General features: G+C 39.8%; 1 protein-coding gene across 17 annotated transcripts in view; it reads right to left on the bottom strand.

Moving 5' to 3' along the window:
• The window catches only part of PPP3CA (protein phosphatase 3 catalytic subunit alpha), a 287,954-nt gene that overhangs the window by 144,606 nt on the left and 127,654 nt on the right, over nucleotides 1–15,694 (bottom strand). For all 17 annotated transcript variants that reach the window (XM_070263369.1, XM_070263363.1, XM_023637650.1 and 14 more), the window contains one exon: nucleotides 2,827–3,027. In XM_070263369.1, the coding sequence (XP_070119470.1) occupies nucleotides 2,827–2,935 (109 nt within the window). In that variant the 5' untranslated portion in view covers nucleotides 2,936–3,027. The remainder of the gene's footprint in view (nucleotides 1–2,826; nucleotides 3,028–15,694) is intronic.

Here is a 15,694-nt window from a genome sequence, read left to right as displayed (position 1 = left end):
TCAACGCACTCTGCTTTTATTCTGCAGTCTTCCAAGTTTCAGCTTTTGCTCAGAAACTCATAGGCTGAATATGAAACTATGAATTTACCTATCTGGTGAATTATATGCAAAAGGGGTGTTTTTTCTCCTTTTATCCAAATGTCAATTTTTTTCCATTCCTCTGCCACTATTATTCCACGTCCTTACATTCCCAGGACAGGGGGTAGGAGACCCTGCAATGGAAGCTCCTGGAGGCTCCTTAGGACCCTGCCTTCATCATGAGATATAAATCTCCTCTAGAGAAAGGTTTCTGCTAGTGCTACACATTCGGTGATGTCTGCATAGCTGCTTCGGTCACTATCTAAAAATCTTTAGTTTTTTTCTCCCCCAGGGAAAGTTACACATAATTGAGTCCTGATTTCCAAAGTCTCTTTTTATCTATATCCCAAAATTTGCCAAAATGTCAGCTGGGATCTTACTAGAAAGAACAGTTATGACCTGTACTGAATATGAGGGCAATTACTCTGGACTCCAGAAAGGTTCTGGGTCAGAACGCCACAATCTGACTCCTCTAGAAACCCCCAACGTGTCCTTTCAGGACAGAGCCTAGTTGAACAGAGCTGACTGCATCCCAGAAAACACATTGCCCTACATACCTATTTCACATGTTTCTTTTAAGTTATAATTATCACTTCCATTAACATCAGCTGGCCTCATTAGTGAATTTAACATGAATTCTTCATTGGAAGTCACATGATATCAAGTGGAATGAGAAAAAATAAACATAATAAAACACCAAGCCATGCTTTCTTACTAAAAACAAATAAGTTTAATGAGAAAGATTTCATTTACAGCTAATATTTTACCATTAATTTATATAGTGGAATTTATAGTCTCGTTTTTTGGTGAGGAAGATTGGCCCTGAGCTAACATCTGTTGCCAATCTTCCTCTTTTTGTTTGAGGAAGATTGTAGCTGAAGTACATCTGTGCCAATCATCCTCTATTTTGTAAGCTGGATGCCACCACAGCATGGCTTTATGAGCCGTGTGTAGGTCCATGCCAAGGATCTGAACCTGTGAACCCTGGGCTGTCAAGGCAGAGCGCACGAACTTAACCACTATGCTACTGGGCTGGCCACTGTAGTCAATTTTTTAGAGTAGTTTTTTTGGCTGGGGGATGCCAAACTACTATTTAGACACTAAAAAATTTCAGTATTTTGGTATCTAAGAAAGTAAAGCACGTTCACATTTGTTTTGTCCGATTTTCACAGTGTCTATGAGTTGGAGACACCAATGCATAATTCCCTTCTAACACACGGAAAATGGGGTTCATAGTGACAGACACACAGAGAAGTCTGCGGCTTAACTCATTCACCACTGGCCAAAACTGAGTTAACACAACTGGAGCAATTTCTCCTGCTGCCTGGCCCCAAGCACATTCGGAGTTACAAACACAAGAAGAGCACTGCCAAACAAAAACAAAGTGTAAATAACATCGATTTCTTCACAAGAGGAGTCACTAGGGCCATTTTGGCTAAGGAAGGCCTAGTCTGATACTCAAGAGAGCTTATCTTTCTCTTAACAGCAACACTCAAATACACATTTGAAGGCCAATAATATAAGTAATGAAGATTTGGAAGAAAGAAGCAACCAGTAATATATGAAATATGTCTAAATGTCCCATTTGTTTTGAAAAGGACAATATTCTGTGTCTAAATTTTTTCCTTTTGCCAGAATGCTAATAATTAAACAGAAAATTAAATGTGTTTTAGCTTCTCTGAAAACGAAAACTAGCAAGTTTAGCAAACTCCACAAAGGGTAGATTAAAAATCTCTAATATTTGACACTCTACACCACATAAAATTTTTTGACAAGATTTAATTTTTATGGCTTAAGAGAAGTTACACTTATACAAAACATTTACCTGCCTGTAAGAAGTAAGAGAACAAAAATACTCAAAAAGTAAAGACACGGGGCCAGCCCTGTGGTGTAGTGGTTAAGTTTGGCACGCTCTGCTTCAGCAGCCTGGGTTCACGGGTTTGGATCCTGGGCATGGACCTACACCACTTGTCAGCCATGCTGTGGCGGCACCCCACATACAAAGTGGAGGAGGATTGGCACAGGTGTTAGCTCAGGGCTAATCTTCCTCAAGCAAAAAAAGAGGAGGACTGGCAACGGACGTTAGCTCAGGGCTAATCTTCCTTAACAACAACAAAAAAGTAAAGAGCAAAGACACATTTTTAGACACAAAATACTCTGGAAGAAGAGAAATTTGCACTTCTTCCTAAAATTCAGTGGTTCTCAAACGTTAATGTGCATCAGAATCACCTAGAGGACTTGATAAAACAGATTGCTGGGCCTCACCCCAGAGAATCTGATTCAGCAGGTCTGGGGTGAGGCCTGAGGATTTACATTTTAACAAGTTTCCAAGTGATGATGACAATGATGATGCCAGTCTGGGGATGACACTTTGAGAACCAATGCTTTAACTTAGCCACTTACTCAAACACTGTGGAAGTCTTAGGACACTTTGTCTACTCTCTCCCAATGAATATCTTGTGTTCCTTGCACCAGTTAGTGTTTCTACTGACAAACAACATCACTCCTTAATTAAAGTATTACTTCGTGATATCCTCATCATCTCTGAGTTGCACCAATTTTTTGAGCATCACAATCTTATAGATATTTAATACATATATAAAAATAGTTACATATGTGTAATGTCTTTAGTTCTTAATGTATAAATTGACAGTAAAGGAGTGAGGTGAATAAGGTATCTGAATTCAATGTGAGGTGAGAAACAACAAAGAGGAGCGGAAGTGGGCAATCTCTATCCTTCGGACTCACCTGTGACGGGTGCATCAATGTCCAGCAAATTTTTCTCCTGTCGAAGGATTGAAGCCCCTTCTGTTATTATTCTTAATGCAACACTCTCTTCCAGTCTGCCTTCCTTCATGAGATGTGCCTTTAAGACATCCACTCGAGGTTTCCCATCATTATCAAACACTTCTTTTGCTGTAAGCCGGTGACTTGGAGGAAATGGGACAGCTGAAAGAGAAAAAGCCAAATTATTACATTAGCCAACTCAACAACAAAAGATTAATTAATACCCACCAAATATCTATTCCTACCACTAACCACCTTTTGGAGTATTTAAAAAGTTCCCACATTAAAATATGATCAAGGGCTATCAAGAATTAAAGACTGCCTTCTTCCTTTGATTCTAGATGTAATGTGATTGCTGAAAGGAGACTCATAGTTCTTATTCATCCAGTACCTATCTCTTGAATCTAGAAGATCCCGATTGAGTTAATAAAGAAAAAGGAGGGAGATAAGTTTCTGTTAGGTAATAATCAATTCAGCAAAAAGAAAACAATTCTGCACATTCAACCATAACTGACTCAGGAGACTATGTTTCTTCACTAGAAAGCGGGCTCGTTCTGGGATGAGCGGGGCAGGAAATGGTCTGCCAGACCAGGTCTGTCCCTTCAGCTGGAGTCATGTCTCTGAGTAAAGTGACTGACTCACTGTTTAAGGAGAGGGTAGGAATCTTAGAGCAAAAGGCAAAAACGCACTGAATCCTGAACAGGACATCAGGATTTGTGCATGCACGTACTGAAGGCACATCTTGAACAGTGAGCGGGCAGTATGACGCCAGCAAGGAGACCCAGGTATTTAAGAATACGATACAATGACAAACTCCATTTATTGCTCAGACTTAGAACCAGCCATACTCCCTTCCAGCCCATGCCTCCTTCACCGTAAGGAGCTCTCTTGTAACTACTATCATTCTTCACATCTGTGAATACATTCATTCATTCACTCAGCCAGGGAATAGTCACCAAATTCCTACAATGTGCCAGAACATCCAAAGGGCCATCGTCAGAGATGGTAATCATGAAGGTTACATTTCTGATAAATAGCCAAAAAGCCCCTTCAGTGAGGGAAATTCATTAATTCTCTATTTCACCTGAGGGGTCATTTCCTGGACAACTCAGATCTATTAGAAACATCTGAAAGGAGCATCAACACAGGTTCATGTAACTTTCATCTGCCAGGTGCACTCTGCCATATGCATGAGAACATCTCCATATGCTGGTTCCTCTCTTAAAAATAACACCTGATGTTAAGTAATAAACCTAGCCCTCTTACTTCCTAGAAGTGTCTCTCAAAGAAGCAAAATTTATGGTAGACCTATGCCAAGAGATTTGCAACCTAATAGCACAGATTTGTCACCCAAGAGAAATTGTAACTACTTAGGGAAAAAGAAAAATCAGGAAGTGAACCCGTACTGATGGACGCAAGCTTGACTGTACTAACAATCCAAGCATATCTAGTTAACTCTGCTGCCAAAGGAGGTGGCAGAGGCAGATGCAGCGGATGAGGGTGAGGCTCGCGTGCTGAGATGAACCCGGGTGCAAACCTGGCTCTGCACACTCACCAGCTGGACCACCCTGGGCAAGTTAAATAACCTCCTCTGGTTTCAGGTACATCACCTGCAACGGAGGAATTAGATCTATCTGAGGAGCGTCACAATAACTAAAGTAAATAGCAATAGTAGTAGCTAACATTTATAGCATGTTTATTTTATGCCAGGCATTGCTTGGGTGATAAAGTCAAACACGACAGAGCAGCTGTAAGATGAGTAAGGCGTATGCACATGTGTTTATATATACACATATTCAGTCCTCATAACATTACCATGGGGGAGAAACTTGAGGCTCAAAAATATTACAAGCCTTGCCCAAGATAATCACCTAGTGATTTATATGCAGACCGAATGAGCAAAAACCCCCGCAGTCTGGTGCCAGACACCTGTGTTAATGACCACACTACACTGCTTCCAGAAAGGACTTCAGACATGGCCTAATAATTAAAAAGTGATGAACAAATCATTTTTTAGAATTGAAATTCTAATGAATACAGAGAGGTGTTTCTTATAAATACCACTTTTATTTTCAAAAATTATCTTGGGCAGCTTGTGGTAGAATAAATATTATAACACAAAAGCATGATGTAAAATAAAAGACAAAATGTGTAATGCCAAAGCATACTATGAAATAAGAAAAGGAAAATTTAAGAATTAAACAAAGAGAAGAAAAAAGAGGAAATGAGCTCATTATACTTCAGGTGTTGGGTGACTATTTTGTTTGTTTTGTTTCTCTGCCCTCCCCCGTTTCTTGTGCCTGACTAACATACATGCTTGTTAAGAAATCATGGAAACACTTCGATGGCCACAGCTCTTTACCTAGGTCTTTATGTATGGTTTGAAATTACAAAATATCCTACCTGGCAACTCCTCAAAATTCCCCAGATATAGGATGGGGGATGGAATGCGGGAAATGTCAAAAGGACACTAGGGGTAAGGCCAAGAGCTGACTGTATTAGAATGAGGTCTTAAGGTGTGAGTGAGACAACGCTGAAGCTGTAAGTGACTGCAAAACTGCCGGGCAAGAGTCCCGAGAGCCACGAGGGACGGTGGCTGACATAGGGTCAGGCAGATCAAAGCAGTGGGTCTCTGCCACCCGCCACAGCTGGCCATATTAAACTGAAGACAGACCAAAGGTTACAGCCGAAAGAGCCAAAGTGCTGACAAAGGGGAAAGGCAAAAGGAGAGCCCCGGGGAGGGCATCACCTTCACGGCTCGACTTTCTCCAAGTCCCCAGACCCCTGTAAGCCCAGAGCACTGCAAGAACAGATGCCCCACTCTTCGCTGCAGCTCTTCCACCTGCCAGTAACTGCTCACCCTCAGGAACGGCTCAGGCACAGCTACCCGCTCAGAAACACTGGAGCTCGTTCCAAATAAACAGAGGCCAGAAAACAGAGGAAAACTGCCAGTCAGAGGGCTCTATTTCCAACTGGAGGATGGGGACACTGATGCAACGGGGCCCTTTACCGGCTGAACAGATGGCAAGGCCTGCAGGGAACCAAGATGGGCAGCAACAATGCCAAAGACGGAACACAGAGATGATGTCGCCAGAGGGATGTTTTCTGGGACAAAAATATGAGTGGGCTAATATTTGTCTATTTGTGCACCTTTTGGCTTCATAAAGAAAATACCAGCCTTACAAAGGTCACATTTATTTACTTTCTCTATTCATCTGGAGTCTTATACACAGACCTATGTCAAATATTGAGCGAAATCTACTTGGATTAAAGAATTCAACATGCTCAGAAAACATTCTTTTCATTAACTTGTTGTAAAAGTGGCTGTGCTTGATATGATAAAGTTGGATTTCCCTCCCTCCTTTGCCTGATTACAGGTTGCTTTCATGAGCATGAGCAGGCCAGGACTGGAGGAATTAAGTGTGTGCATGCTAGGAAAAATTCAGAAATGATTGTTGATATTTGGGCTGACTCTTTCCAAAACAATTTTCTTATAATTGCCTATTAAGTACAGAATATGGTGTTATAACAGACTTCTTAGAAGAACCCTAAAACTAGATAGAAACCCTCTCAGCTTTCCCCACTTCACAATTCCCACTCAATGTCACTTTTTTTCCTCAAATGCAACAGCAAAGTAGCTAAAATTTGGGACACATAAGTCCTTGGCTGACTCCTAACAAAAACCAACACAGAAGGCTTTAAAGGCAAACGACATAGTGGATTAGGATCGCGTCCCCACGTCCCAGACTGTGGAAACCTGGCAGAGACTGATTTCCAATGAACGAGATATGATATTGTTTCTTTTCTATTTGTTGTTGCCACCAGAGTTCACCTATCTGATATGGAGAAACATTACTAGTCTGGGAACCAAAATCATGTGCATCTAATATTGGCATCTATATAACAACTACTGTAGTTCTCAATTACACATTCACTAGTAGAGAAACACATTCCATGTCAGCAAAGTCTTGCAGCCAGAGGAATCCCAGCCCTCGGGGCTGGCTGACTACAGGGAGCACACCTCAGACAGAGTCAGGGGTGTCCTCCTGACATTCAGGCTAGGTCAGTTTGAGACAACCGCTTTGTGTCTCGGCTGCCCTAAGTGATCTGTCACCACTCTGGGGTGGATCTAGGCATCTGAGATTTCTGTTCCTCAAATCTGAGACATTTGGGTCACTACTGAAGGGCTATCACCATTTGACAGGAAACATCCAAGGGTCCTTGTCCTGGTGACACCTTCAGTGGAAGGAAGGACAGGAGTTCTGCTGCCTGACCTCCTCCTGGAGTCCCCTTATGAATGCTGACAGGAGAGAATCACAGACTTAAGAAAACACTTAGCCTAGTGATTTTTTTCAAACCTTTGTTTTGCTTTAAAAAACGCTTTTTTTTTTAATTTTTGTCCTCAAACAAAATGACAACTGGAAAGTCAAGTATATCCAAAGAAAAAAGAGCCCAAGCAGCTTGCCTGCCTCTCCGCTCCCTGGTGCTGGCCGCTAAGGCATGCTCACAGAGGCCTGGGGCTCTGTGCAGCAAAATTAAGAAAGTCCCAATTTAGACTGACTCCTGACCCCTCATGCTAAACCAAGGACACTGAAATCCAGAGAGAGGACCAGTGAGTTGTTCAAAGTCAAAGGCTTAGTCAGTGGCAAAACCAATAGCAACAGTCAGGTCTCCTGGTTTCTGCTCCCGCACTTTGCCCTCTGGATCTGCTCTGTCCAATACGGAATGGACAGCCACATGTGGCAGCTGAACACTTGAGAAGTGGCTAGACTAAAGCAAGTCTACAACATGCCCTAGATTTAGAACGGCTGACACAAGAAAAAAAAAGTATAAAATATCTCATTAATATTTTTATACTGATTACAGGTTGAAATAAGATTTAGGATGTATTGGGCTAAATAACATTTATTATTAAAATTATTTTGACCTATTCCTCTTTACTTTTTTAATACACCTACTAGAACATTTAAGATCATATAAATGGGGGCCAGCCTGGTGATGGAGTGATTAAGTTTGCGTTGCTCTACTTCGGGGGCCCAGGGTTCGCAGATTTGGATTCCAGGCATGGACCTACACGTCATTCATCAAGCCATGTTGTCGTGGTGTCCCACATACAAAACAGAGGAAGATGGGCAACAGATGTTAGCTCAGGGCCAATCTTCTTCACCAAAAAATATTTGCATAAATGGCTTATATTAGATTATTCCTGGACAGTGATACATCCTTCTCAACAAGTAAATGAGAACAGAGGGCATGGAAATCATACTGTTTAATCTTTCTTCTCTTCCAAATTTGGTTCCTACAAAATTTCCAAGTATCTCAAAACCAGCTGTACACTGGAATCGTTTTCAAAAATGAACGATGCTCAGGCCCAACCTGCAGAGATTCTGATTTCACTGGTCTAGGGTAGGGCCAGGGAAGTGGCATGTTCTTAAAGAAATTCAGGGTAGACTAAAGTGCAGTCCAGATTGAGACTCACTGATCTGCAGTGTAAGGAAAGGCACACCAAACACCAGGCAGTTCACTTTTCCGCAAACATGCTCCACAAGATCAATCAACCACAGTAGACGCAAGTCTTTGCAAGTCCTGACACGTCTGTTCCCTCCCTCTCTGTCATCAGAACGTGTATACAGGAACAGCTCTTGTCCTGTATTTCATGTGGCTACTGTCTGCACAAAGGCTGTCTAAGATGCTTCTGTCAGCACATGTCAAGAGAAGAGCTTATGGAGATCACATGTCAGACACAACTTAAGACACACTCTGGCCTGACCTCCCCAGACGGGCACCCCTCCATTCCCTCCCGGACATCTGGCTGTGCCACCAACTACTGTTCTAATCAAACCATAACAGCCAATCAATCAGTATCAGGCACCTATTAACCACTGACTGTGCACTGTGTTCTATGCCAGGCAGTGAGAAGGGCCGGGGAGACACGAGCAACTGAAAACCAACACCAGCAGATGGAGACTCTGAAGAGATTACTATGAGGTACAATGATTAGTTTTTGCTTTAGATGCAAAAGTGCTAAACTACGAAACTAAAGAACAAAATTTGAAGAACGTGAGAGATAATATAAGCAGCAAGAAAAAAAAGTGTCTTTATCTACCTTAAGGTTACGCCTGGGTTCCTAGAAACTCTTAGATGCGGTGGCACATTTCTTTTATCTACAGTATATAAAAAATAGCTAAGCTTTTAGATGACGCCAGAAGATGAGCTTCTGTTTTTAAGGTAAGTAACAAAAAATAAGGTATGTAAGATACAATATGTTAGCTAAAATATACACAAGTAGCTCCACATCCGTTATTAAAGTATGTGAAATCTGATCCGACTTCTGAATAAAGAGTGAAGGGATACATAAAAGGACGGTGACTTTTCACTCAGTTTTACTTGGGTTCTAACACTGAACAACTAGGTTTGACTCACAGTCTTCTGGGTTTAAAAACATTCTATCAATGTGGGGATACAGGTTTACCCATATACATAATGTCTATATGCAAAGACACACAAAACACGTTGTGTGGGAGAGAGCGCTTAGAAATTAGCCTCAGCTAGCCTCTGAGAAAAACTCTATTTATTCAGGTCCGACGTCTGCTATTCCTATGGACATTCATCTCTTGTTTGGCTTTCATCATAGATATGAATGTCAAATTAAAACATGCTTGCCCATCTCAAGTGTGGCTGAATATTAATCTTGTAAACAGAAACATCCGGTCCCAGCTAAGAAAATTCTTCACAGTAGGTCTATAAATAAAACTCCAATTTATTAATTTACTGGTGTTTTTTTCCTGCTGGTGTGATGACCTCATGCAACACCTCCTTACCCACCCCCCACCCCCGAATAAAGCCACACAGATCCTGAGCCTTAAAATGCATTCAGTTACTACACACAGTATGTGTACCGATTATTTCACTAGCAAACTGAAATGCCGCATGTGGTTTTCCTGAATGCTTACACGTAATATAGCACAAGTGTATTTTATGGAACCTCCCAAAAGTGTTAATAAAAGGGCACTAAGGTACTTGAAGCATTTATCAAAATAAGCAGGTTTTCTCCTCTGGCTTGCAGGATATACATTATACACAGTACTTTTTGAACCTAAATCTGAAATGTGCTACAAGCAATTCTTTAATAAAGATCAGACACTAACTAACTAAAAGAATTACTGTTTCAACTACAAGGGATTAATAATTAATTAGTGAAAATAAGTACCTTGACAGTATAATCAGAGCTTCATTTATCTGAATTTCAAAATAATTTTCATTTAAATATGTTTATTGATATGTAGTTACACCTATCATATCCATGGACAGTTTTTCTTATTCTCTGGCCACTATGCATTCTCAAGTCCAGGACTCATGGACATAGGAATGGTGACAGTTCACAACCCCTCCGCGGGTAGTCTTGAGTAGTTCTATCACAAAAGTCCTTTGAAGTTTTGATATTTTGGTTAGTTCATTTATTTAGTAGAAAAATTGCAAATGACTTACATAATGAATTATGTAATAATGATTCAACATGAAAGATGATTTGGCAAAAATTTTATTTTTAGTTTAAAAATATTTCAGCATTCCTGAAAAGCTTAAATAAAATCCAATTTTTTTGTTGTTAAAATAAAGCTATATGCACGAGTCCAGCAATTAACATGGGGCCACGCCAATAACAGATAATTTTATACAGTACATGATAAAAGCAAACTTATATTTACTGGCTTTGATACATGATATTGAACGTTCAGATTAAACTAAGAATTTTAATAAATACTAACTGTTTTAATTTAAATGTTTAAGATAAATACTTAAAAACTTTTAAATATATCATTGAAGATGTGCTGTTTCATAAGGATCTATTCTATAGTGTCTTTTTAATTAAAAACATATAGTCAGCCACATTCAGTTACACCGGGAGGAAGCCCCACTACACTGGACCTCAGCACCTGATGGAGCAACTGCAGCAAAACTTTCAGCAAATGGTACCCAGAGTAATCTCTAGAATAACAAACTTACAGTAATGCATAAAATTCTACTCACTGGGATGAATTTAAGCAGAAGGCTATTTATTTTTTTTGCCTTGAACATTTTCCTTTTCTCTGGAGAAATATGTCACAGGGGGAGATTAAAATCAAGAGACAAACAAGATACTTTAGAACAAGTTGAATTTACTTCCCAAGTGAGCAGGTCCCTTTGAACATGATAATTATCCCTCAGAAATGAAGAGTACCCAGGGATTCTAAAACTTTATTTAACCCAAGACACACTCTACCATTCAGAAATCCTCAATTCGATGGCTTAAGACCTCAAATATCAGTAAGGATTTTACCTCCATTGGAGGTGAACTATTCGATTAGAAAGTCTTTAATAAACATAAACCTTAGAAATCTCTGTATGAAAAATAGCAAACCTGTAAAATATAATATGTACCTTCTTAGTCTTCAATCCTAAACTTGTAAGTTGACAAGACAAAAATCAATCTACACCCACACACAACTCCTGCCTTTCAAGTTCATCATTCAGCTCTAAATGCCCACACATTTTCTATGCCCACGTGCTTGCCCATGGTCCCCATCTCCGTGATTAAAACACCTACAGACATCAGAATAATTTGCTTTAATTGAATAGACTTTCTCTTCTTTGAAAGATCTTCATGAAACAGCAAATCTATGTCCCAAATGACACTGAATAATGTAAATCCTGGGTGGCAATTTAAGGATGTTACCACTTTTGCATATAAGGAGTGATTGTTTAAAAAAATAATAAATTTGGCATACAGCCTTAGATCTACGGACCACAGTGAAGCAAGATCGAAATATTTTGCCTAAGAGTCACCCCTCCAGAGAGCCAAGGGCAGGAGCTAAATTCCCAGGCTTGCAGTGAACTCCCCCTTGCCCTGGCTCTGTGCTCCCTGCTCCCCATGGGCTGAATAGTGAAACATCAGGTCCTGTGGGCCTCCCCACGTTCAGTAGCGCTTACGCTGTTTGCTTCACTCTGACGACCAGACATGCTCTCATCCACTCTCTCTGGTCCGCCATTTCTAAGAGCCCCCCAGTCACAGGAGTAACACAGAAGCACACAGGAAGTCCCAGTTCTCAGCACCTGAGATGTGCACTCCCCAAACCACAATCTTCACACATCTATTCAAATATTACAACCCTTTAGTGAATACCACCTACAATTGTAACCTCTTAAACTCCATTTTCATTTGTTACCTTTATCTTTAAAATGTACTTGTCAATTTTGATTTTAAGTCAAACATATATTTCTTAATCTATCAAGTGGAAAATGGCTAATTTCATAATAAAGGTGCAGCAGACTGCACTCCCTTCATCAATGAAGAGCCACTCTTAAGAGAGATCTTCCACTCTTACATGGCATCTTTTGTGCATAAAAGAAATTCTCAAATAACCAAGGAAGCAGATTGCTGGGATTATAATGCCAACTGCAAATTTACAGGTAACAGCAAATCTTACTCTTTAAATGAGTCAAGCAATCATCACTACTCAGAAACATCAGAAAAATTAAGTAGAAAGATTAATAATCAAGTTCCATTGAGAGTACAGTCCAATGCCCTGGTGTTTGATAGATATTCCACCAATGTTTTCAAATGAATGAACTTTTTTTTCCTTCTTGCTCACCTAGCATTTGAGTAAAATTTCTGTGCTACTAGAAGTAGTTTAAGAGGAGAGAATAGGCCTTGTTCAGAACTAAAAGTATGTAAACATAAAGAGAATAGTCAATAGCCAAAATAACTCAGAAACTGAAACCTTCATTTAGTAAATGTCCCTTATAAAGTACTCATCACAGGAAAGAGGCCACAGATGCCAGGTGGAGGGGTGGGAGCTGGGTGAGACAGACAGGTGGGAGGTAGATGAACCACCCAAGATGGAACAGACAGGCGTGGTCAGAGTGAGCAACAGAGAAAACTGAAGAGGGAAGGGGGGAAATTACCCTAAGAAGGTTCAAGTACTAAATGTTTTTAATCCCATATGTGAATATAGGATCATAGATCAAATTTGTTGTTATCTGTGATAGAAAACTGACCCAATAACAATAAAAATAATATCATATTGTTACAATAGAGCTTTGGTACTTTTAAGCTCATAAAGTGCTATCCCATGGAATTTCAGAGAGCAGTTCAAATAATTCCTTTAAAAAGAACATTTTTCTAGTTTGTAAGAATGCTATTAATATAAATTTATTGAAGTATGCTTCAGTAAAAAAGACGTTTTTTTAATTGTACAACTTGAGGTAACTGAGACGACTTAGACTAACCCTTTCTCAGCATCCCTAAGTGTCAGAAGTAGTTCAGAAGGAGAAAGCCCTCCTCTCCCCTCTTTGTAGTCCCTGCTTGACAAACTAGCACTCCCAGGCGGAGCCAATCCAAATCTCACTAGTAGACACAAATAAAGAATTTATTGTGAAATGCAGTTGTCAAGAGCTGAAAACTAGGTTATCTAACTCATTCTAAACACATATAGAATGACAAACAGAACAATTCCCATGATACGTGACTTTGGTTTTGATTCCCCGAAACATCTAAAAAGCCTCACTTCCATAAATTTTTCACTGTCCAAGTTACAGACAGTCATCTAAGCATGATGGTGAGTCATTGAGGAGGCATGTGAGTGCCTTTCTTAAAGTTACATGTGCAGAGTTCACAACTGGCAGACTTAAAATACAGTATTTTTTATTGTTGTTGCTGTTGTTAGCGCTGTTGAGTTGATTCCAACTCCAGTGACCCCGTGGACAGCAGAGCGGTCCCTGCTCGGTCTTTCTGCATCATCCTCTCACCTGCTGGTGCTCTATCAGAAGATGCTCTGCTGCTATTCACCGGGTTTTCATGGCCAACTTTTTCAGAAGTGGGTGGCCGGGTCCTTCTTCCTAGTCTTAGTCTGGAAGCTTTGCTGAAACCTGTCTACCATGGGTCTCCCTGCTGGCATTTTAAATCCTGGTGGCAGAGCTTTCAGCATCATAGCAACATGCAGTCGCCATGAGATGACAACCCACAGGTAGGCGGTGTCGTTTCCTGACTGGGAAACGACCCCGGGCCACGGCAGTGAGAGCACTGAATCTTAACTACTACATTACCCCCCCAGGGTTGGCTTCAATTATTTTATTACCACATCATTTAAAGTCACTCCTTGCCTTAAATTCCCACTCAAGAAACAATCATGATCAAATGTAGAACTAACAGGTTAATACAAATGTAAGACATAGGATATGTCCAGTAAAAGTAATCACATGCACACAAATCAAATGGTGTAATAATGTATATTAATTTAACAATGGACTTGTGTGTGTGTTTTCTAAGTCCCCTCATACGTGGTAATTCTCCACTTATTCAGAGCTCTGGTTCCCATCATCCTCCCCAACCACAGTGCAATCACACTCCCAGAGGCAATCGGAAATTCAGCAGGGTTGAGAACACTCACCACAAAATCTATGCCCCATACTGCACAGGAAAGGAATGGAGCCATTCTCAGTATACGAGAGAGAAAGAGAAAACGAGGGTGGCCTCCATGTGTACAGCTCGATATTTCACAACCACCTAGGGGATATCAGGGCATATCCATGGTGTTCATGATGGTATATATCCCACATTTCATAAATATCGGATTCCAGATTGTCAGACAATACACTCTATTACAAAGAGGGAAAGGCGTAATACAATTTTGATACACTTTCATTAAATAGAATTTTAAATGATTTAATGTTTAAAAAAGACATGTCTCAGTTATACGATAATTTCACTTGCAGTGAAATGTCTCCTTCCCTGATCACAGCACATAAACGAAGGTTTATATATATTGTCAATTCTTTTTTTGGAACAAAATTCAAGTTATGAAAAGGTCCTCATTCCCCAAAGAGTGCATTCAATCATTCACAACGAAACGCAAAAGTGTCTTTGATTTGCTAATACTCTATGTATCAGGTGTGTTTTTAAAACAATATGTAGAGTACACACATTCATTAGGTACTGGAGAAAGAAAAATGTCATAAAGCTATCCATTACACAAATGTAAACAAACTAAAAGCCACTTTCCTTTATAAGCCTAAAATCTGAGAAAATATAGAAACCTTTCAAGTTGTTTTTCTGATAATATTCTTCTTCAAAACTAACTCATCAATAACATGATTTTTGAGGATATTTTCATTTACACAAAGAAATAATTTATACTTTTACAATGGAGACTTTAACAGTCCAAAGTGCAGTAAAAGTTCAGGGAAAATTAAAAGAAAAGAAGAGAGAAAACAATTGGTTTTCATCACTTGAAGAAGATAAATTTGAGTTCATCCCACCAAATTGCCAAGTTAGATTGTATTAAAAAAAAAAAATGCTAAATAGCATGTGAATTTTACTAGAGCAATTTCCCATAGGTATTGGCAATGCTTACTCCCCACGTAGCCAAGGGGGACCCAATTATTACTCTCATACCAAATGATAAACAAACCAAGCGATAATCAGTCACCCAACCTCTTGGAAGTCCCTAATCTCCAAAGTGTAATTACTCTAAGGGTTTCCAAGCTCAAGAAACAAAAACTGTGCCCTAGAAGCAAAGACAGAATTTTGGATCTCATTCTCCACAAGAGGCCATTTCAGTGCATTTTCGAAATAAGATTGATCTCTTTTTTTTTTTTAATGCAAATTTTTTCCCATCCCAGATACAGCCATTCACATAACAAGTTGTTCATGAAATGAACGCAGAACGATGCAGCTCACTGTAGAGAACAGCTACTGGCCACCAGGCCCATCACCACTTTTGTACTCACATAATAAAGGAAGCAAATTCTAGGTAATTTCACTGCAATCATTTATTTATATATACTCATACAG

This window comes from Equus caballus, chromosome 3, assembly GCF_041296265.1.
Source record: "Equus caballus isolate H_3958 breed thoroughbred chromosome 3, TB-T2T, whole genome shotgun sequence".
NCBI classification, from domain to species: domain Eukaryota; kingdom Metazoa; phylum Chordata; class Mammalia; order Perissodactyla; family Equidae; genus Equus; species Equus caballus.
The sequence above is the reverse complement of the archived record's forward strand: the minus strand, read 5'-3'. Positions and strand labels throughout refer to the sequence as shown.